A 23,941-nucleotide genomic window follows, 5' to 3' on the forward strand; every position below is an offset into this window, starting at 1 on the left:
AGAAAGAGATAGAAAATATAAAACATCTGACAAAATATTAGTTTACAATGAGCATATGTTCGTGCTGTCCAGCAGGTTACCCTTTCTAAAAAACGAATATTACTTTTATTTAAAATTATCGTGACACTTTAGTTCTTTGGGTACATAATTGGGTGAGAGATCTAGGTATATTATAATGTAGGTGAGTTGGTCAAATGAAAAAGTACATTACAGATGGTTTTTGTGAAACTGAAACTGATTACAGCAAGGTGTCAGTCCCTTAAAAAGTTGTTCTTACCGTACATACACAGGTCTAGACTTCCCAGAAATATTTTTTTGTATAATTGTGCTGTGCCGACAAGTGAATTGCATGAAATAGTAGAAACTTTTATGGACATGTGGCCTATACTGGGCCTTTTTCTAGAGGAAAGTGACATAACATTTGCCCATCAGCATTTTTCTGCAGCTTTTTCATCAAATCATCTGTTTCTATTACGTGCCATTTTCTTCCTTACTCTCATTACTGAATTCTGGAAAATTAGAGAGAATAAATGCAGACAATATCGCAGGCAATACCAGCCACTCCTCCTTTATCTGTTCACCAAACAAACAAATTTTAAAGCTGTCACAGACTAGTAATGTTTAGCAGCAATTGACATTTAACGAAGAATTAGAGCTTTTTTGCTAAAATACCTCTAGAAATCCGTATTCTAAATCCATCAAAGCCACTGCTTTTCCATAAGGATATTTTGGAGAGAATTTTACTGCTGTCATCAAGCAACTTTCTTCTCCATTTCCATAGTTTCTAGTTTCATACTCCAATTTTCTCCCAGGAAAGATAACCACCTGCGAAAAATTGAGTGTTAAGATTAACAACATTGAACCTTAGAAGAATGAATCTCTAGCTCAAGCCCCAAATGAACTGAGATTAACTCAACATTCGGTAATAGATTAAAGAATATATATAGAAAAAGAAGGTTACATTCCGAGTGCCTGTGAGCTCAAATAGCTCAAATAAACGTTTATCTTCATCACCGGTCTTCTTTATCTGTAACACCCAGTTAGAGTTCATCATTGACCAGACTGTTCCTTTTAACTCGGCAAGAAGATGGGTGTTACCGGATGCAGTCCGGCCGATAACTTTTTTATTGATACTACTCTTTGTGTTCTCAGTTGACAGGTTCCTATAGCAAAAATAACATGAGAAAATGGCAAGAAAAACTATATTTGTTAATTAAGATTGCTATGAGAAAACGGCAAGAGAAAGCATCAAAGCTAGTGCTTGGCACTTTTAGCAGAGTGAGAGAAAAGCCCAGTTTTAACTGATTCAACATTGTTAATTAGTAAGCAACTCAGCTCATGATATTCTAAACTCCATAAGCAATTTGACTTACCCTGTCTGGATGTTGATTATCTTATTGCGTGCTTCATTCACAACATTTATATTTGTCCAACATTTAATTTGCTGGGACCTTCTCGGAAGTAGGAAGGAAAAATAACTTTTTTTGAATGGAAGCATAGAAACAAAGTGCAGCTTATACGGTACTGAAACTGGAGGAGTTAAAGACAGACCAATGCGAATGCTAATAGGCTTTGACCAATTGACTGTACATGTCAAATCTAACCATTTGTCTATTGGCAGTTTAGATGCTACATTTTGCAAATCCTCCAAATTGATTGAAGTTTTTCCCAATACTTTGTGTAGCTTTAGTCCTCTAAAGTTAAAACTTGGGCGAGAAATGAGTTCAAGGAGTAACTCTCCATTACTTTCACATTGGAAAACAGCAACTTGTTTCCCTTGTGACTTTGAGGAAATGCTTAATTGCTTCTTGGTATTGAAAAGCACATCTTCCTGTTTCTTGTTGAAGGACACAAGTAGCTTGCCTTTATGGTCGGATGGTAAGTTTCTCACGTCAACAATCTCAAGCATCACCTGAATAAGAATCATGAACAAAAAATGTTGCAACAGTTGTCCAAAAAACATGACAAGTTACACTTGTTAGGGAAAGGGATCCTCTCCAGTAAAACAAGAAAACCTTGAGATGGTGAAGTGTTTTTGATCTCACCATATATTATTCTAAACATCTACTTTCAATAAAAAAAAATTATGTTAATAAAATTATTGAAAGTCTAGGATCTCATGCAGTGATAAAGTAATTAAGCAGGATCCATTTCCCAATTGCTAGTGTCTTCTCCCGTAACAAAGAATATAGAAGAAATAAATATTGGAGGCTACCTGCACAAGCAGTTTCTGTGGAAGTTGAATCAGATTTTGGTTCGTGTTATTGGATGGAGCCGAACAGAATTGGTGAGTACCAACTATCTTATACTTATCAACAGTAAGAGGAGAAGGGGGGTTACCCCTGTACATTGCTCCTGCTTTCCAGTATCTTGAACCAAATGTCTCTTCCCACTGTCTGGTGGTTTCAGAAAAGCCGACATCCAGCTTTTGGCCCTTGGTCCTATTAGAATCTGTGTCATCATGTTCTAATACTTTGCCCATAATTGCCACTAGATCGTTACAGTAAGACACGGGATGCAATTGGTGAGAGTGCCATATGAGGTCAATGTCATAAGTTGGAACACTGAAGCGGCTTATGTGCCTCTCTCTATTCCTCTTTATCAAATGCAGAAACCCCTTGTATCTGGCCACAGCTCCTTCAAGAAAAGTATCCACTTTCCAATAAGGCCTGGAAACCTGTCATTGAAGTTGGAGACCAATGGATAAGCACAAGCTGGTATTGCTTTCAGACATTTTATTCATTGAGTAATTTCATTATATACTTTACTTGAATAAAAATCACCTTTACTTTCATTGAAGTGTTAGTCCAAAACCAATGTACTCTATTACATATGCTTAGTAATCACTTTACCCATAAAATGTATGAACAGCAAGTTAAAATAGCACCTGACACTGGCTTATTTGTCTATACTACAGATTGAAGGTTAGGTAGGTATTAACAAGGCAGGCCACTCCAATCTAAATTTCTTAATTACCTGATAGAAGAAAGTAGTCTGTCTTTTAACAGCTGAAATCAGATCATAATTGGTGGTACTTTGTTTGGCTTCCAAGAAGTTTTCAGCAAAACCTTGTAATGAATGATTGTTTAGACCAACAAGTTCATATGGCTCACTTGGATACATTGAATCCCAGACTTTCTCACTTTCCTCTTTGCTGGTTCCCTGAGTTGAAGATAACACTTTCGAATTGCCTAATATTCTCCCATAAAGTTCGATGCAGTCAGTTTTGTAACGCACCTGACACAAATGTTGGAAAAGGGTGATTCCAGAAATACAACAATTCTTTCAGAAAACAAATTCACAAATAAAAAGAAAACTTATATGTAATTTTGACTTCAGCACTCAAGCTTACCGGATTAAGCCTATGACAGTGCCAAATCCATTCACAATCAAGAGGCACAACCAAAGGGATTTCTGTCACAGGTGACTCAGTATGTTTGGCCAGTAAAGGAAGCCAACAATACTTATACCTAAAGACAGCACAAACACTAACGATTAAAACACAATCTATTGAAATAAAAGGTGAATGAATATACAACACAGGAAACATGCACATTTCAGGCACTAACATACATAATAGGATTTTAGTTACATGCCCGTGAAAAACTTGGTAAGAGCACGAGTAATACATCAAATAGTTCCTTAAATTACCGAGAGCTAATTAACTTTGATATAAATTTACAAAAATATTAAACCATTAAAATGATAAAACATCAGTTATTTAAATCATCAGTTTCATAATTTTAGAATTAAAACAAGAGTGTAATCTATAGCATAATAGCTATAAATATTTTATTCTGTCAATTTATTAAAAACTATTATAATCACAAATTTTAAAATAATTATACAAAAGTCAAAAGGTTTACCAACAATAGAATCCATGAGTAAATGAAAATATAATTTTGGCTTAATACTACTTTTTTGTCCCTATTTTTGTCAGTTTTGCTCGATATGGAACTTATTTTTTCGAATGTTCAATTTAGTCTCTTATATCGCAATTTATGTTCAATTTGATCTTTTTTTCCGACAACGTTTAAATCAATAACGGCATAGCGTCCATGTAAGAAAAAACAGAACACATCATCATCTCACCATGTCATCACCATCTTCTCCAAACCAAAAACCCTAACTTCTGTAGATTGGGGTTGATTTTGATTTCTGTAGGTTTTTGTTATTTAATTGAAAGTAATTTGAGAGTTTCGCTTATTGCAAATAGTTTTGCATCAAGGTTGAACGAGTTCAATGATGGTGTAGTTTGTGGTTTTGCAGGTTTTCACAGAAGAGGCATGATTTCACGAATTAGGATTGATGTTTGATTTAAGAATTATGGGTTTTCAGCAAGTTTAATAGTTTTGTGATTTTTGACAAAGCGTTTATGGAAAGAAAACTAGGGAAGATGGTGATGACATCGTGACAATTTATTCCTTTTCTTGTTAAGTAGACATTTAAACGTCTTTAACAAAAAAACCAAATTAAACAGATTATATTTAACATTCTAACAAAAATAAGTCCCACCTAAAGTAGGCACTAAAATTGATATTAAGCCTATTATTCTAAAATTCATATTAAGCTTATTATTTTATGTAAACTATAGGACCTTCTAATAAAACTTCAAAACTATTTTCATTTAACATTTTCTTTTCATATATACAGATAGAGAAAGAGAGAGACAAAGTATCTCAAAACCGACAACCAAGATTAATAATATATACTTATCAGATGTTTCCATCGATCCTGATTCGTGTCCATTAACAGTAAAAACACTAAGATAATTGTAGTATAGTAGTTTTAAGAGTTAAACTAAACGAAAATTTTAGATACTAAATTTATGGATTCTTAAAATTTCAGGAAGCAAAAGATACCTGTAAACAGCTATGCGCAAAAGTGGGCCATCATCATAAAGGTCACGATTTCTATCAACCTCTGCAAGAAACAGAAGCTGTTGTTTAGCCGTAGCAACGAGGTTTTCGCTTAACACGATTTTCTGAGCTTCAGCCCACTCCAACTCTTGCTGTGTCTCCATGACGGTTGCTCAATTTCACCTTCAAAACGCAGAACAAAATGATCAATATAGCTATTTAAGGCTTTGAATAAACTTCGAAACGAAGATTCCTTTCTTTTTCTGCCCTCAATCGTGAAGATTTTGAAAATTTTCCTTCTCATTCGGAAGCGGTGACCCAGTTATGGGGGAAGTAAAATAAAAATCTGTTGAAACTTCACACGCTACGCGGATACTTTAGATTAGATTTTGAGAAGAAACCTGTGATTGAACTTCGTTCATTCTGACTGAGAAAACTATTGAGGTGGGTTTTATTTTGGGGTTTATAACTATGAAATAATTTTTAGTGAGTTTAAAACTGTCTTCGCTAATTAATATTGAAATTTAAAATTAATTTTATATCCAAAAGAATAATTTGATTAATTTTAAAAGGTTTAATTATGAATTTACTTTCCATACTGTTCAACGTCTCTTTATTTTTTTTTATTTTCTTAAAATGATTTAATTTGATCAATACCGTTGAATTAACCGTAGTGTCGTGTTTGTATCAATGACATTTTTAATTTTTTCATATTTTTAAATTAAAAAAAAACAAAAAATTGTCACAGGTCATCGTGTCACTGACCCTATTTCTTTTTAATTTAGTCCACGTGTTTATAATTTAGGTTTTTTCTATTTTAAAATAAAATAATTTGATCATCTCTAATTTAACATCAAATAATTACATTTAATTACAAATAAATGTTAAAATATTTTCTTTGAATTTATACATAAATGACTCTCTTTAAATATTTAAATTAATTTATTTTTACATAAAAAGTTTCTATTAAAACATGATTTTTTAAATATACTAAAAATTAAATATAAAGTAACTTGTAATTGTTAAATATTTAATATAATAAAATATTTTAATTGTAATAAGTATCCCTTTACATTAACATTTTTAACATTTTTAAAAAATTACAAGTTTAAATAGTAATTTTTTTAATGTAAAAATATAAAAGAAATTAATTTTCAGGTGGAACAATTTATGTATAAATTATAAAAAAATATTTTTACAAATATATATGAATTGTAATTATGTTTATTTATAAATTTAGTTTTCAGTTAAAACGACAAAATTATTTTATTTTAAAAAATAAATTGAATCGAAATTATAAATGTGAAGGCTAAATTGAAAACAAATATTATCATGATAACAAGAGTGACACATGTGGCAGTTTCTGTTTTGTTTTTTGAATAAAAATTCTTTTTAAAAATATGGTCACATCTTTTAAGACTAGAAGACTAGAGTGGTAACATGACACTACTACCACATGATGTGACCATAATTTGACATATGACACATTTTGTTTTTAAAAAAAATTAAAAATTCTTTTTAACAGCATAAAAAAATAAAAACTTTTACCAATTGACATATAACATGATCGGATACAGTTAAAGTGAATCTAACAAAAAATTCAAATTGAACTGTTTTAAAAAACTAGAAATATTAAATTGAATCCAAGAAAATAAAAAATAAAAACAAAATTAAACCAACCAAACAGATACAAAATCCAAATGTATAATTAAATCAATTTAAAATTAAGGGAAATATTAACTTGATATGATTCTTAACATTATAATATAAGTATTTTCTTAAACAAAACTGTGTACAGTGTTCTCAATTTAATCAATCTATAATTTTTTTTTCTAAAAATTTGAAAGTTTACTTTAGTCTAAATTGTGATTAGTAACGTTCTTTTAAGATATAGTGGTAACATGATACTACTACCATAATTTGACAAATTACGGTTTTTGTTTTTAAAACAAATTAGAAATTCTTTTTAAAAGAAAAAAATAAATTTTTTTACCAATTTACATGTGGCATGGCAGACACACGATTAAAGTGAATCTAACAAAAAAAAATCAAATTGAATTGTTTTAAAAATAAAAATATTAAATTGAATCCAAAAAATAAAAAATAAAAACAAAATTAACCAACCAAATGTATAATTAAATCATTTCAAAATTAAGGAAAATATTAACTTGATATGATTCTTAACATTGTAATCTAAGTATTTTTCTTAAACAAAACGTTGTACCGTGTTTTGAGTTTAATCAATCTATAATTTTTTTTTCTAAACATTTGAAAGCTTACTTTAGTCTAAATTGTGATTAGTATGTTAAATTATATTAATAATTTACATTGGTTCATGTAATTTAAAGTATAACTTTGATGTAAGGATTCTAATGTGATGATTATTAGAATATAAGGTATTAAAGTTATTGGGGTTATTTTAGAGTTATTAAAATTAATCCCTCTCTTCTCACTCTAAAAGGGCATTTTTGTATTTTATTAAAGTTAATTAAAAATATCATAAAAGAAGACACGTTAAGTTTCTGAAGAGATATAGAGAACGTAACGTTCTTAGAAAAGAAGAGAAACCTGACAGAGAAAAGAAAACCTTCTACAACTTCTATATCATCCAGAAGGCATTAAAGTGGAGTAAGAGAGATAGAACAGTTGACAGGAAAAGACAGGAAGAAGTGCACAATGGATCCAAGTTAGTTCTTCTTTACTGTATATGTGGGAATTGTGAGTATTATGAAAAATTCAAGATCCTGTGTGTGTTTTTTTTTTTCATTCAATTGAAAATTAAAGAATTGCTTACAAGTGGTATCAGAGCCAGGTTTTGAATTTTATGATTCTCCATGAACGATAATTTTCTCAATTTTGAAACCCCTAATTTGAAACCCTAATTTTGAAATTATGAAATTTAGGGATTTTAAATTTTCAGATGTTTAATTATTTTATTGGCATGAAAGAAAATCGATTCACTGGACGAATCTTGAAGTCGCAAGTTTTTGATTTTTTATTTTTTGAATGTTGCATTAAAGCAACTTTACCGTTGCATGATAGTTTCAATTCACTGTAACGTGAATTTCATCTAGGATGTCATATTTGTTTTTTATTTGATTACATCATTAAAGCAACTTTAGTGCTCCAGGAAAACTGCAATTTAAATATGCCATTAAAATCCCGCAATGTAGAAAAGTGAAATCCCTTGAATTTAACTTCTGGAAGCCGAAAGTTTTTTTTTTAATTTTGGTTGTCACCAACTTTATTGTTGCAACACTATTATAAGAGAAGCAATTTTACTGTTGTGCTTATGTTAAATTCTAAACATTGTTATGCATTAAATGGAAATTATTTTGTGAATTGAAAGTGAATGTTAGGTAAGGTAATTGGAATGCAGATGTGAATTAAAAGTTTGAAGGTTATGCTTTTAATTAGAAAAGTGCATGACGCCCATGACATAATGTGCATGACATATATAATGTTTTGTTTTATGAATTATTCATAATATAAAAGATGTTTAATTATGAATATATATAATAATTAGTCATTGATGTAAGGATGTTATGGATTACCCAAAGGTGAATATACAAACATATATAAATGAATGACTTGATAAGTCATTCATTTAAGTTCACCTTTGGGTGATTCTTAAACTGACAAATTCCATATATATACTTTAATAAACAATCAATCATACTTAAAACTATATGTATGCTATCTTTGGATATACAAACATATACTAAGTACATGAAATGTTTCACTTTAATGTCATCAATTATAAACCATGGTTCACCTTTGGGTAATCCATAACATCCTTACATCAATGACTAATTATTATATATATTCATAATTAAACATCTTTTATATTATGAATAATTCATAAAACAAAACATTATATATGTATTGCACATTATGTCATGGACGTCATGCACTTTTCTAATTAAAAGCATAACCTTCAAACTTTTAATTCACATCTGCATTCCAATTACCTTACCTAACATTCACTTTCAATTCACAAAATAATTTCCATTTAATGCATAACAATGTTTAGAATTTAACATAAGCGCAACAGTAAAATTGCTTTACTCTTATAATAGTGTTGCAACAATAAAGTTGGTGACAACCAAAATTAAAAAAAAACTTTCGGCTTCCAGGAGTTAAATTCAAGCGATTTCACTTTTCTACATTGCGGGATTTTAATGGCATATTTATATTGCAGTTTTCCTGGAGCACTAAAGTTTAATGATGTAATCAAATAAAAAACAAATATGACATCCTAGATGAAATTCACGTTACAGTGAATTGAAACTATCATGCAACGGTAAAGTTGCTTTAATGCAACATTCAAAAAATAAAAAATCAAAAACTTGCGACTTCAAGATTCGTCCAGTGAATCGATTTTCTTTCATGCCAATAAAATAATTAAACATCTGAAAATTTAAAATCCCTAAATTTCATAATTTCAAAATTAGGGTTTCAAATTAGGGGTTTCAAATTAGGGGTTTCAAAATTGAGAAAATTACCGTTCATGGAGAATCATAAAATTCAAAACCTGGCTCTGATACCACTTGTAAGCAATTCTTTAATTTTCAATTGAATGAAAAAAAAAATTGCTTACATAGTAACATTATTTTAAGACTAGAAGACCATAGTGGTAATAAATAATAAAGTTTAGAGATTAAATTTACCATACATAAGAAATTTGGATTTCTTATTTTGAAAGACTAATATAAAAATGTTATAATGTTTCAAATTAAAATAATAGTTTATCTTAAAAATTTTTTTTCTTTTTCAATTTTAAGTTCATCAATTGTCATTATTAGAGTCAATCACCACACATATGAGTTATTGTCTACTTTTTTAGCCTAAAACTTTGTCATGGTTTCGTTTTTAAAAGACAGACCACAGAGTTAAAAACATATTTAAATTATCTTTGACCCCGACTCCTAAGCGATGTGGTACGATTGGATGTATCGGAGAGTAAGTTCCCTAGTTGAAGTACGAGAGGAATGAAGGTTCATCCCTAGTGAAGGGTTAAGGAAACTGATTATTCGTTTTTAAAACCTTGTTTTCAACCCACAGTGAGCGTTAATGTTTTGATCCCAATTTCATCAATTGTCATCGTTAAGGTCAATCCTCGCACATCTGAGGTATTGTTCACTTTGGACCTGGAGTTTCATCATGATTTTGTTCTTAAAAAGCGTCTCGGAGGGTGGAATGAGTATTTAAAGTGCCTTTGGCCTCGATTCCTAAGCGATGTACGAGTATTGAGCACATAAGGACATAAGTGCCACTGTTTGGCCCCAAAGGGATCTCCCCCTGTGTTTTAGCTCCTAGGATATTTGTTGTATCTCCCACTGTTTGCTTATATTTGATGAGACTAATTGATTACATAAACACTGTAATCGATTACTTCATACAAATATGCTTTGTGCAAGTGGTTTTGTCATTTAAAAACATGAGTATGCATACTACAGATGTAAACACATGTATGACCATAGTAAGTATGCAAACGAATCAGTTCAAGCACACACAAACATGTAAATGCAGATATGCATATAAAAAACATTTTAGTGTCATGCAAGAAACATATAGAAACATTTATGTTGTTGTTATCATAAAAAACAAAACACACAAGGGATTGGGTTTACATTACTCCCCCTATCAACAAACTCAAATAAGACAAGGTCTAGCTTCCCTTACTTCACAAGAAACAACCCCAACTCAAAGAACACTCCGCCAATTACTTGAATCGCAAGGAATACCTCAACGAACCTAGGAAACACCAAATTGAAAACATATAGAGTCCTTAGAACTCGATGAACCAATAATGAGTAAGAGAGACAGGATTACACATGCAACAATACCAAATTCTTCTAAACCATATTGGANCCAGACATGAACTGTTTTTCTGCTCAACGCATCAGCCACTACGTTAGCCTTCCCGGGATGATAAAGCAGTTCAAAATCATAATCTTTAAAAAACTCTAGCCACCGCCTCTGCCTCATATTCAATTCTTTCTGATCAAAGAGATACTTGAGACTCTTATGATCACTAAAAACTTGGAACTGTGCTCCATACAAGTAATGCCTCCATATCTTCAATGCAAATACCACTGCTGCCAATTCAAGATCATGAGTAGGGTAATTCTTCTCATGTACCTTCAACAAGCAACTACCTTCTTTTCTTGCATATGTACACAGCCCAAACCTTGGTGAGAAGCATCACAGTAAACTTCGAACGGTTTGGCAGTGTCCAGAATAACCAAGACTGGAGTACTCGTCAACTTCTGCTTCAGTTCTTGAAAGCTAGATTCACAGCGATCGGTCCATGCGAAAGGGTGATCTTTTCTGGTCAGCTGAGTCAACGGCGCTACTATCTTTGAAAATCCTTCAATAAACCTTCTATAGTAGCCGGCCAGCCCCACAAAACTCCTTACTTCAGTAACCGAACGAGGCCTCTCCCATTCTAACACAACTTTCACTTTAGCCGGGTCCACTAAGATACCCCCAGCTGATATCACATGTCTCAAAAACTGCACTTCTTCCATTCAGAATTCACACTTGGAGAGTTTCGCATACAATTGCTTTTCCCTCAGTATACCGAGCACTATTCTCAAGTGTTCTTCATGCTCTGCTCGGTTCTTGGAGTAATAAGGATGTCATCTACGAAAACGACCACAAACTTATCCAGGAATGGTCGGAAAATACGATTCATGTAATCCATAAATATGGCCGGAGCATTGGTAACTCCGAACGACATCACCACATATTTGTAGTAACCATACCGAGACCTGAAGGCAGTCTTCTGAACGTCTTCTTCCTTAACCAATATTTGATGATATCCTGACCTGAGATCTATCTTTGAAAATATGGTAGCTCCATTTAATTGATCCAACAAATCATCAATCCTTGGCAAAGGGTACTTGTTCTTGATTGTTAGCTTGTTCAATTGCCTGTAATCAACACAAAGTCGAGAGTTGTCATCCTTCTTCTTAACAAGCAGCATAGGGGCTCCCCAAGGTGATGCACTTGGCCGAATGAATTGCTTATCCATTAACTCTTCAATCAGCTTCTTCAGCTCGGCCAACTCCGTTGGAGACATTCGGTATGTCGCAATAGAATCTGGTCCAGCCCCTGACACCAAGTCAATAGAAAATTCCACTTATCTTGGAGGAGGTAATCCTGGTACTTCTTCAGGAAAAACATCCAGGAATTCTGCTATAACCGAACGATTTTTACTCTTCACCTCTTGTACCGAACGGTTTAAACCTTGCTCTCCTTCAATCACTGACAAGTGAAACAATATTAGGAAACAACTGGCGCCTTCCATGATATCTTCCCTTAGTTGACCGATCGTTACAGAAAATTCTTCCTCTTCATCAGAAAACACTAACTTCTTCTCTCCATTATCAATAAGAATGTGATTGGCAGTGGACCAATCCATTCCTAGAATTACCTCTAAATCTTGTAGAGGTAAGCATATGAGGTTCACTTTAAATCTACGCCCCTCAACTTCAATTGGACATCTAATACATATAGTAGATGTCCTAATCTCTCCAACTGTTGGGTGATGACAAATTTATGAACACCGAAAAACGGTGCCAAAAACTTGTTTAACAATCGGCAAGTATGACCGAATCGTATCAAGTAATAAAACTAGGTAAGACCAAGTATCATTTTCCTAAAGGACTCACGACCTAGTTAGTTATATGATTTGTTGATTATTTGAGACTTGTAAACAATTGATTGTAGGTTTTAAATGCAAAAGACAGTAATTAAACATGTATGCATGAATTTGATCAATGGAAAAGAGGAAAACAAACACTTTAATGAATTAGATGGATGAGTATGTTGTTGGGGTTATCAATTTCATCTTGTTCACTCTCATACATTTTAGGAATTCATCATTCTTTTCATCAATTGCTAATGCCACTCTCTAAATCACCTTGCAAGAAGGCCTATCCTTAATTACGAGTTCATACAATTCCTAGCATTCCTAGTAATTAGTTCTGAAGTGCAAGATCTTAAAGGCAACCAATATGCTATTGGGAGAAATTCCCCGGATCTAGATTTCCCCGTACGTTCCCATATCGACAAAATCAATAATCATGACAATGAATGAGTTAAACAAAGCAAGCATTAAGCAAAGAGGAAAATCCCTAACTAAAGATGAAAGAAAGCATGTATCTTAATATAAGATGTTAAAACAAATTCCATATATGAGAGTTTCACAAGACTACATTGATTCCCCAACAACAATACAAGGTTTAGTTCACCATATTCATGGTGAAACTAGATGAACAATAATGAAAGAATGAAAGAGATAGAAAAACCCTAGAAAGAGAAGAGGAGAGCCGTCACCATCTCCCAATCTACCCCCAAGGGGTGAAAAGTGTGTTTCTGCTTCCTCCCAGCCAAAGATACAAACCCTAGGACGTGCAGGTCCTTAAATAGGGCATAAAAATAACATAAAACAAGTCCAAGCCCATAAAAACAAAGAAAACCGGTCCAAGCCCACTTAGAATGGCGCTCAGTGGTATTTTACCGCTGAGCGTTAATAGCGCATGATCCATTTTGCCCCCAGCTGCTGTTTTTGCCCCTCAGCGGTGAATTTGGCACCCGAAAAGTGCTGCTCAGTGGTATTTTACCGCTCAGCGGAACTTTTTCTGTATTCTGGTTGACTTTTCAGCATTCTGATTGACTGGTTGACTTTTCTGGTTGACTGGTTGACTTTTCTGGTTTCTGGTTGACTTTTCAGCATTCCAATCATTCGGTACTTCAATTCTTCTTTCAAATCATTCAGTTAGCCTAAAAAATCAAGGGAATCTTGCACAAAACCATTAAATTAACTTTTTACTCTCTTATTCACAAAACTAAAGCAAAAATATGAGTTCAAGCTAGTTTCTAAGTCTTAAAGGTTGCTTTTCGTATCAATTTTAAGCATAAAAATAACGGTTTTTCAACCGTTATCACAACCCCAAACTTAAAACTTTGCTTGTCCTCAAGCAAACAAGATGTAAATCAATCTTCCATCAATCCATATAATGGTTCACCACATTCAAAAATCCTTCTTTCAAGACGAGTAAATACTCAATTTACCTCATCATCAAGACTTCAATCAAGATGTACACATGCTTTTAGTGATCACTCAAACACATACTATCCAACAAATGCTATTTTCATGAATGATCAATTAACTAAGCAAAGATGTTCTTATGTGTTCATGGAATCTATCCTCACTAGATAAAGTGTTTCACTCAAACACACAAGTGTATAGGAGATATTCACTCATTCACTCTACTATTACAATGTCACATGAATCAACTTTGCCTTTCATTTAACCATAGTAAAAAACACTTACAAGCACAGATCATCACAAGGACTTTTCAATGGCTTATAATGTGGTTGGGTTAACAAGAAAATTGGTTTTTCTAGATCACAAAACCCTTGAGTTAAGAGAATCATATAAACACAACCATTCTTACTTATTCCCAACTTTCCTTTGCATTGAGCTTTGCTTTTTCTTCTCTTTTCTTTCTCTTTTTCTTTTTCTTTTCACATACTTAGTTCTTAGCTCTTAGCTCAATGCTTTCAATTTCCCTTTCATAACTTCCCAGCAACCCCAAACTTGGACATTTGTCAATACCACAAAATATTTTCTACTTAACTCAAGGTAAAGCTTTTCACAAGGGGTTTTCAAATTATGTTCAAAGCTACGGGTTCAAATGATAGAACACATAGTGCTCTCTTTTAGTGGGCTAAATTTGTGAATTTGGCTAATAAAAGGGTTACCAACAAATGGCCTTGATCATATGATGCAAACAAGCAAGTAATTCAATCATAGAAAACCTGGGCAAAGTCATTCATGCTTTCACACTAATAGTATTCAACAATAACAACTCTGGAGCTCAAAACCTCACATATAAGCTCATTCACATTCTACATATAACATCCTGCTTAGAATCATAATCACAATCACAATATCTTGCATTTGTTCACAATGCTTGTGAACCACCTGTATAAGCATATAATGTGCACATTCTCAAAGATCAATCAATATCAAAGCATCATTAGGCATTACTTATCAAACAACAATCATAAGCAAACCATCATAACAGACAAAGTTTCCAATTGAGTACATCAAATCCTATTCTAAAAACAAAAGTGATTGATAAAACAAATCCTACTCTAGTGCTTTGAAAAACTCAGCCTCATCAATGATGCTCTCTCCCAACCCCAAACTTAGATGGAAAACTAGTGAGAAAGTGAGTGGAAGGGATATTTTCTAAAGAGGAATGAAAGGAAAAATGTAGAGAACCTTTAGAAAAGTGTTTAGGAGTGTGTGTGCAGAGAAGAATCTGAAAATAGAGGCCAAAGCGTGACTTAGGGTATAAAAATACCCTAATGGGCTCGGGTTCCGCTAAGGGGCAACCTAAGCCCATTTTACGATACCACCGCTCAGCGGCACTTTTGTGTTGTGCTTTTCTTCTTCCTAGCTTACCCTAGGTGCCTTCTACTCATGCCCCTCACTTGCTCCCTGTAATTAATTTCTCAGATCACTCAAACATTCAATCTCTATCATGCAACTAAAGCAGAATCAAAACAAATAATACAGATAAAATCAATCAACTGGGTTGCCTCCCAGGTAGCGCTTGTTTAACGTCACGAGCCTGACCCAAAATCCTCCAGCACCCTTCAGTAGATGCAAATCTTTCTTACCAACACCCATCAGTAGGTGTATACAAACATAGTATCCTTCAGTAGATACTCTTTCGCCTAACATCCATCAGTAGATGTAAACCCTGTAACAAACTTATAACAAAAACAAAAATACCAAAAAGTTCAAAATTACATCACCAAACCAAAAATTAAAAGTTCTTAAATCACTAGGTTGCCTCCCAGCAAGCGCTCTTTTAACGTCACTAGCTTGACCCAATAAAGCTCAAGTTCCTTCTTCTTTTTCTTCTTCTTTCTACTGAACTTCTTTAGAAATTTGATCAAACCAGGAACCTGTTGCAATGTTTCAATCATAGGAACTTTAATCTCCAATTTCTTAAAGATTTCCATGGAGCACTTAAATTTCTTATCCTTCCTATGATACTTCTTTGGATGACGAAGAGGTTTTTCATATGATTCTCTCTCTCTTCCTCTCGTCCTCTTTCTCTTTTCTCTCACTTTCTTTTTTTCTTTTCTTTTTCTACTCACTTTCTCAAGCATCACACAAATTTTCTCTTCTTCTTTCTCTTCTCTCTCTTTTCTCTCTTCTTTTTCCAACTCAACTTTTTCAACATTTACACTCACTAGCACTTCACAATCTTCCCTGGGGTTAACCTCAGTATTAGCCCCACAATTCTTGTCAAGCCTTTCTTCCAACTGCTTAGTAATTTGACCCATTTGAATCTCCAAATTCTTAATAGTAGCTTCAGTGCTCTTTTGAGTAGATTCAGTTTTCTGTATGAACTGATGAAGAGTTTCTTCCATCCTTATTGATCTTTCATTAAGTATAGAAATTTGTTGCCATAAGGTTGGTTGTTGTTGTTGCTTGTGAAATTGCCCTGATTGTCCAGCTTGCCCACTTTGTCCTTGACCAATACTTGGGTGTGGTTTCCACCCTTGATTGAAGTTCCCCTGACAGTATGGAAATTGATTGGCCATGGAGTTAACATCCTCTAAAGCTTCCACTGGAAAGGCGCATTGACCATTGATATGATCACCACCACATAATTCACACATCTGTGGTTGAACCTGTGCAACCGTCTTTAACTCTTTTGGCAGTTGTGCAAGTATCTTTGTGAGATTCTCCAATTGTTGAGTTAGTATCTTGTTCTGAGCTAGCAAGGCATCATTAGATTGCAATTGTAGAACTCCTTTTTGTTGAATAGGAGCTCCTCTTTCACTGTTCAGCTCATTATCATTAGTAGCCATGTTTTCAATTATTTCCGTAGCTTCCTCTGGAGTCTTCCATTTGATATTGCCTCCAGCTGAGGCGTCAAGCATCATCTTGGTTTGTGAACAAAGACCTCCAAGGAAGATTAGGACTACTTCCACTTCATCAAATCCATGCGTGAGAGTCTTTCTTAATAGGCTTTTATATTTGTCCCATGCATGACCTAGTGATTCCTCCATGTCTTGCCTGAAAGATGAGATCTCTTGCTTTCCTTTGTTTACCTTGGATTGTGGGAAGTATTTGTTCAAGAACTTTGTCACCACAGCTTCCCACTCTGTAAAGCTCCCTTCTGGAAAAGAGTTCAACCAAAGCTTAGCGTTGCCTCCTAATGAGAATGGAAACAGGATAAGTTTGATTGTTTCGTCAGGCACCCCATTTATATTCACTGTATTGCAAATTTCATTAAAGGTTGTGAGGTGCTCATATGGGCTTTCATGAGACAACCCATTAAATTGATTACTCTTAACCAGCTGGATCAACGCTGGTTTCACCTCCATGTTGGCTGCATGGACCCTCGGTCTTGCTATGCTGTTAAAATGTTGAGGGCCAACCACATTGGTGTAATCTGCAAGAGTCCGTCTAACATTATTATTCTCCATCTTCTCAATGTTATGGTGAGAACCTTGTGGCAAAGGTTGTAAAAGATCTTCCGAAGGAGGGAAAAGTTCTCTAGATGTACGGATTCTTCTCCTACGTCTTTCTCTTCTAAGCCATCAAGAAGAGGTTTCGAGGTTTTCTTGCTTCTAGTTCGAATTGCTTCCTGCATACACAAGAAAACAAGTCCCTAGAAAAATTTGTTAGCACAAAAAGATAGAGAAGATATAAAATAAGAGATAAGAAGATAAAAGATAGAAAGATAGATGATAAAAATAAAAACAGAAAAATAAAAACAGAAAACAGAAAAAATAAAAATAGAAAATAAAATAAAATAAAATAAAATAAAATAAAATAAAACAAAATAAAATAAAATAAAAACCGAAAAATAAAAACAGAAAATAAAAACAGAAATTCAAATTTCAAAATTAAAATTCAAGTCAAAGATAATCAATAATCATACAAATGAACTAGTTAAACCACGAGTCCCCGACAACGGCGCCAAAAACTTGATGACAAATTTATGAACACCGAAAAACGGTGCCAAAAACTTGTTTAACAATCGGCAAGTGTGACCGAATCGTATCAAGTAATAAAACTAGGTAAGACCAAGTATCGTTTTCCCAAAGGACTCACGGCCTAGTTAGTTATATGATTTGTTGATTATTTGAGACTTGTAAACAATTGATTGTAGGTTTTAAATGCAAAAGACAGTAATTAAACATGTATGCATGAATTTGATCAATGGAAAAGAGGAAAACAAACACTTTAATGAATTAGATGGATGAGTATATTGTTGGGGTTATCAATTTCATCTTGTTCACTCTCACACACTTTAGGAATTCATCATTCTTTTCATCAATTACTAATGCCACTCTCTAAATCACCTTGCAAGAAGGCCTATCCTTAATTACGAGTTTATACAATTCCTAGCATTCCTAGTAATTACTTCTGAAGTGCAGGAGCTTAAAGGCAACCAATATGCTATTGGGAGAAATTCCCCGGATCTAGATTTCCCCGTACGTTCCCATATTGACAAAATCAATAATCATGACAATGAATGAGTTAAACAAAGCAAGCATTAAGCAAAGAGGAAAATCCCTAACTAAAGATGAAAGAAAGCATGTATCTTAATATAAGATGTTAAAACAAATTCCATATATGAGAGTTTCACAAGACTACATTGATTCCCCAACAACAATACAAGGTTTAGTTCACCATATTCATGGTGAAACTAGATGAACAATAATGAAAGAATGAAAGAGATAGAAAAACCCTAGAAAGAGAAGAGGAGAGTCGTCACCATCTCCCAATCTACCCCAAGGGGTGAAAAGTGTGTTTCTGCTTCCTCCCAGCCAAAGATACAAACCCTAGGACGTGCAAGTCCTTAAATAGGGCATAAAAATAACATAAAACAAGTCCAAGCCCATAAAAACAAAAGAAAACCGGTCCAAGCTCACTTAGAATGGCGCTCAGCGGTAATAGCGCATGATCCATTTTGCCCCCAGCTTCTGTTTTTGCCCCTCAACGGTGATTTTGGCACCCGAAAAGTGCCGCTCAGCGAACTTTTTCTGTATTCTGGTTGACTTTTCAGCATTCTGGTTGATTGGTTGACTTTTCTGGGCTAGTTGACTTTTCTGGTTGACTGGTTGACTTTTCTGGTTTCTGGTTGACTTTTCAGCATTCCAATCATTCGGTACTTCAATTCTTCTTTCAAATCATTCAATTAGCCTACAAAATCAAGGGGATCTTGCACAAAACTATTAAATTCACTTTTTACTCTCTTATTCACAAAACTAAAGCAAAAATATGAGTTCAAGCTAGTTTCTAAGTCTTAAAGGTTGTTTTTGGTATCAATTTTAAGCATAAAAATAACGGTTTTTCAACCGTTATCATTGGGGTTGACACCACTAGATCCAACTACATCTCACTCTCGGTCAATCTCAATTTCTCGACACATGCCTTCAAGATGAAGGAATGTGTTGCCCCCGAATCAAACAAAACACAACATGGCAGTCCATACAAGAAGCAAGTGCTGGTGATAAGTGTACCTGAGCTTGCCACTTCAGCTCCTATTATAGCATAAACCCGACCGACCGCTTGTGCTCGGCCACCACCTCTCTGTTGAACTCTTCCAGCATTCGGCGGCCTCATCACAACTCTCCTTTCCATATTACACTCGCTCTCCAAATGGCCATTCCTCCTACACCGAGTACAAAACTTCCCTCCTACAAATTGAGGACAGGAAGACTTGTAGTGAGGTCCTCCACAGTGAAAACAAGTCACTGTTCCTTGTTGTCCAGACTGACCGACAACAACTAATGACTGAGAAGGAGACCCACTAGAGTTGGCGGTTAGTGCAGGCCGAGAATAAGGGGTCCTCCTCTGACCCGAAGTGTTTCTTGAAAGGATAGGTCCTCTAGCCGTCTGCTGTTGTTGCTTCTTCTGTTGTTCCACCTCTGAGATATTCTTCTCTAATACTTTAGCCCTTTCAACCATGGCAGGAAATGACTTAATACACAAACTTGAAATCAGCAGTTTGAGATCACTCTTCAATCCATTCTCAAACTTACGACACTGTCATTCTTCACTTATAGCCATGGTATTAAATCTGACTAGATGCTTAAACTTGTTGGTGTATTCGAATACCGACATACCTTCCTGCTTTAGCTGAAGAAACTCAACTTCCTTAGCGAACCGAACGCTATCTGGGAAGTACTCCTCATAGAACTTACTCTTGAAAACCTCCCAAGAGATGGGAGTCTGGTTGTCTGTTAATATCATCTTCATGCTAGTCCACTAGTGACTAGCCTCCCCAGTCAACAGATACTCGGTAAATGTCAACCTATTGTCATTCGGACACCTCTTGGCATTGTAGATCCTCTCCATATCACGCAGCCACTGGTCGGCCTCATCAGGAAGACACTTCCCATTGAACTTAGTAGGGTGATGTTGAAGAAAACTCTCCAAACTCCACTCGGTTTGATGAGTTGTCGAGGAAGATGACACTCCAGCAGTATTCCTAGTGGTTGATAATATCTCCATTAACTGCCTTTGAGTTACTTCGAATTTTGCTCTTGCAGCTTCTAAACTTTGCAATGCCACCGTGTTCTGTTGTACTAGAGCAGCGTTTTGCTATTGTAGAGCCTCTATCATTGACTCTAGCAATCTAGTGTTGTCAGGCGTATCCCGATTGGTAGGTTGAGGAGGAGGTCTAGGAGCCATCTCTTCTCTGATAAGCAGAGAAAAAGAACCATCAGTTCAATTCAAAGAGTCAAAAACTACAAAACCGAACACTAAGTACACAACAAAAGCTTAGCATACTCATAACCTACAGTATTTCTAAGGAACAAAACTGCTCTGATACCATTAATGTAACATCCCAAAAATACAGTGAAGAACCATATAATAGAATAATCACATTCATAATATTACATATCAGTTTCACATATAAAGGAGGTATGGTTATGGCCGAACGGCCTTACATAGTCACAGTGAATTTGCAAACCTTACAATCCTACGACCAAGACCAAACGGTATTCGAAATTACTATACCGAACGATTCTATAATACAAATAAAATAGAAGTTACAGTAATAACCGAACGATTTACAAAATAACTTAGACTGAACGGTAATACAAAGAAGATCAAAGACTGACCGAACGGTTCTAATGTTCCGTCTTCACTTCCACCTCAACCAATGTCTCTTCCAATGCCTCTTCCAGCAGCTCTTCTCCTTCTGCTCACATCCACACAGATGATCATTGCAACAAGAACAAAGACAGACAAAACAACGAAATAGACAAGACAGGAAAAGGGTAAGCTTATGTAATTTAATTCATGGATCAAACATTTTTCATATCACACAGATTCCACCCGATCAATGGTACAAGATTAATCATTCATTATTGCATGCAAGAAACCAACATTTGACTCTGACCGTTCCGACTGTATGAATTCTGTGTAGCTACGACGTTTGTGCACTCAGGTGATGTAGTAACTGGGATACCCTCAACAGCTGCCACCCGAGTTTAATCTTTTCCGTCCAAGTTAACCTTATGGACTAGGACCTCCTGCCATTCACAGACACGACTTACCCTTCTCTACGTGAGAAGGAGTAATCACGGAATATCAGAATAACGCCAGCTAAGCTTTATCCACATTCATACTTTACCATTCCAATACCATTTCATGAGATATTCCTCCCCGGAATACTCTTACATAACCCAACTCGTTTTATAAATTACATTCATCATAACTTGTTCTCAAAACCTCAAACCAAACCAATTGTAATAGAAATTCAATATGAAGTTGAATACTGAACAATAGCCTTCAACATAGAGACGAGACCAAGCACTAGGAGTGAGACCGATAGGTCTTCAGCTCACAAACCAATTAGAACCAAAGGAATTATCATCAGAGCTATGAAAGAAACCGAAAGGAATAACACTCCATAGTAAATAACAGGATTGAATGCTATTTACAAGATGAATCATTTCATTAAACTGACTCATAAGAGTTCAAACCGAACACCAAAAAGCCTAGGCCAAGTACTAAGACTCTAGGTCGAACATCATTGATAGAGATCAAACACTTTATAACACCGAATACTAATAACAGACTGAATATTATGAATAAACCGAACGTTATTTATACTTAGTCTTTAATATGAAACTAACATTAAAGAGGTCGAGCGCTGGTTTTAAGACCGAGCACTATTGAGAGAGAACCCGGTTTATGACCGAGCACTAATAAGCTTATAAATGAAGGAAAATACTCTGAATTTAATTACATATAAGTTGGTTCCAACAAAAGTGGGACATAAGATTTAAAATTTTTTAAGAAGTTATTGAATACCTTGACTACACTGATTGTAAAATATAAAATGGGAAAACTAAACATAGACCGAACACTTCTTTCACAAGTTTACTAAGATAAACCGATCGGTCTTCAACTGCTTCTTCCCAAATGAAAGATTCAGTCCAGACCGAACGCTCAAAGGGAACCGATCAGTCAATGATGACCTTCAGTGACAAACATCAATTTTTACAGAGAACTACAGACCTCGAATGTATCTTTATATCAATCAATTCCTCAACATTTCTTTTCATACATTCATACAACCAAAACATGGTAATAAACATACTTCATAATCATCCAATAAGCAACCAAACATGCCAACATTCAAAGCAAGAATCAAAAGCAAATTATATAAGTTTCCCTTACCTTTAATGCTTAATCCAGAGCTCACAGCTGTGCAGAGAAAAGCTCACCACCAGATTTCTTTGGAGACTATGGTTCACGATTTTACAAACTACCCCAAAAGACAAACCAGAAATGTGTTCAGAAAGTGATAAGAAACTCATGCAACCAAAAACTTGGTTTGCATGTATAGGAAAAACCATACGGCTGAGGGAGAGATGAACTTACCAGCTCATAATCAAAAACTGATCGGTTTAAACGGAAGCCCTCGACGCCGGGAGAATTTAGACGGTGCCTGAGTGGTGATCGAAAGAAGAAAAATGAGAATTTCTTAGAGAGAAGGTGGAGAAGATTTAGAGAGAAGGAGGAGAGAATGGAAGCTTCAGAAATCTGGGAAGAAGGGTGCATGCAGAAAATGGCAGAGAGTTTGAAATTTGGCATTAAATATTGCCTTCACTAAAACCGAACGGCCACTCTCCTGCAGCCACCTTTTTTCCACTATCTGAAATTCTGACTCTCTCCTTGACACTTGGCTTCCACTACCTGAAATTTTTAGTGGGTTTTTAATGGGTTCTGACCATTTATATTTATTTGTCTATTTATTTTGGAGTGTTTTAACTTTTTTATTTATTTATTTGTCTTTATTATTTATATTTATTATATTTAGTGAGGTATTTATAATTTCATTTTTATTTTTTGCCAATTTATTTTATTTAGTGAGGTATTTACAATCTCATTTTTATTTGAATTTATTTGTTTATTTATTTTATTTAATGAAGTGCTTTTAATGTTATTTCATTTTCATGAATAGTCTTGAGCATAGATCATCGTGCAAATATAGTAATTTTGTGCTTTAATAATTTTCTGATATGATGTGATTTAGTTATACTGTCTTGTAAATTTTTGTGATCTAAGAAATTGAATTAATTAGTCTTGAGCATATTACCGCCACGTAAATATAATATTTTTGTGCTTTAATAATTCTATAATGTGATGTGATTTAGTTATACTGTTGTGTAAATTTTCATGATCTTATAAATTGAACTACATTCAACTCATCTATCTAAAATTTATGTTTCTGTAGTATAATTAAAGCAATTTGAATCTAGTTTGCTGTTTGCTGTTTCTGTGTCAAATGTTATAAATAAAACCAGTTTGCTGTTTATTTATGAAAATGCATGTAATCTGTCCGATTTTTATTCTGTATTTATAAGTAAATAATTTGATACTTATGAGTTCACAAATGGATTTTTGGGTATGAAAATGTAGGTTTAGGATTAAAAATAACCTCATTTAAAATTTTATATGAAAAGTTATAAATAAAACAAGTTTAACGTTTTATTATGAGATGCTG

General features: G+C 34.2%; 2 protein-coding genes across 2 annotated transcripts; both read right to left on the reverse strand.

The window, feature by feature from the left end:
• Nucleotides 1-182: 182 nt before the first annotated feature.
• On the reverse strand, nt 183-5,356 carry LOC124821338 (glycine-rich domain-containing protein 2-like). Its single transcript, XM_047293207.2, has 9 exons — nt 5,261-5,356; nt 4,863-5,042; nt 3,353-3,470; nt 2,977-3,237; nt 2,216-2,677; nt 1,374-1,912; nt 962-1,163; nt 673-825; nt 183-573 (listed from the first exon to the last, which is right to left on the reverse strand). Exons 2-9 carry the CDS (start codon nt 5,021-5,023, stop codon nt 472-474), a joined length of 1,998 nt encoding a protein of 665 aa, XP_047149163.1. The 5' UTR covers nt 5,024-5,042; nt 5,261-5,356; the 3' UTR covers nt 183-471.
• A 13,949-nt stretch (nt 5,357-19,305) lies between these two features.
• Nucleotides 19,306-20,175, reverse strand: LOC148195077 (uncharacterized). Its single transcript, XM_088095079.1, has 2 exons — nt 20,035-20,175; nt 19,306-19,896 (listed from the first exon to the last, which is right to left on the reverse strand). The coding sequence occupies exons 1-2, from the start codon at nt 20,173-20,175 to the stop codon at nt 19,306-19,308; spliced, it is 732 nt and encodes a 243-aa protein (XP_087951205.1).
• Between the last annotated feature and the right edge of the window lie 3,766 nt (nt 20,176-23,941).

Source organism: Vigna umbellata, chromosome 7, assembly GCF_029865625.1.
Source record: "Vigna umbellata cultivar VRB3 chromosome 7, Vumbellata_1.0, whole genome shotgun sequence".
NCBI lineage: Eukaryota > Viridiplantae > Streptophyta > Magnoliopsida > Fabales > Fabaceae > Vigna > Vigna umbellata.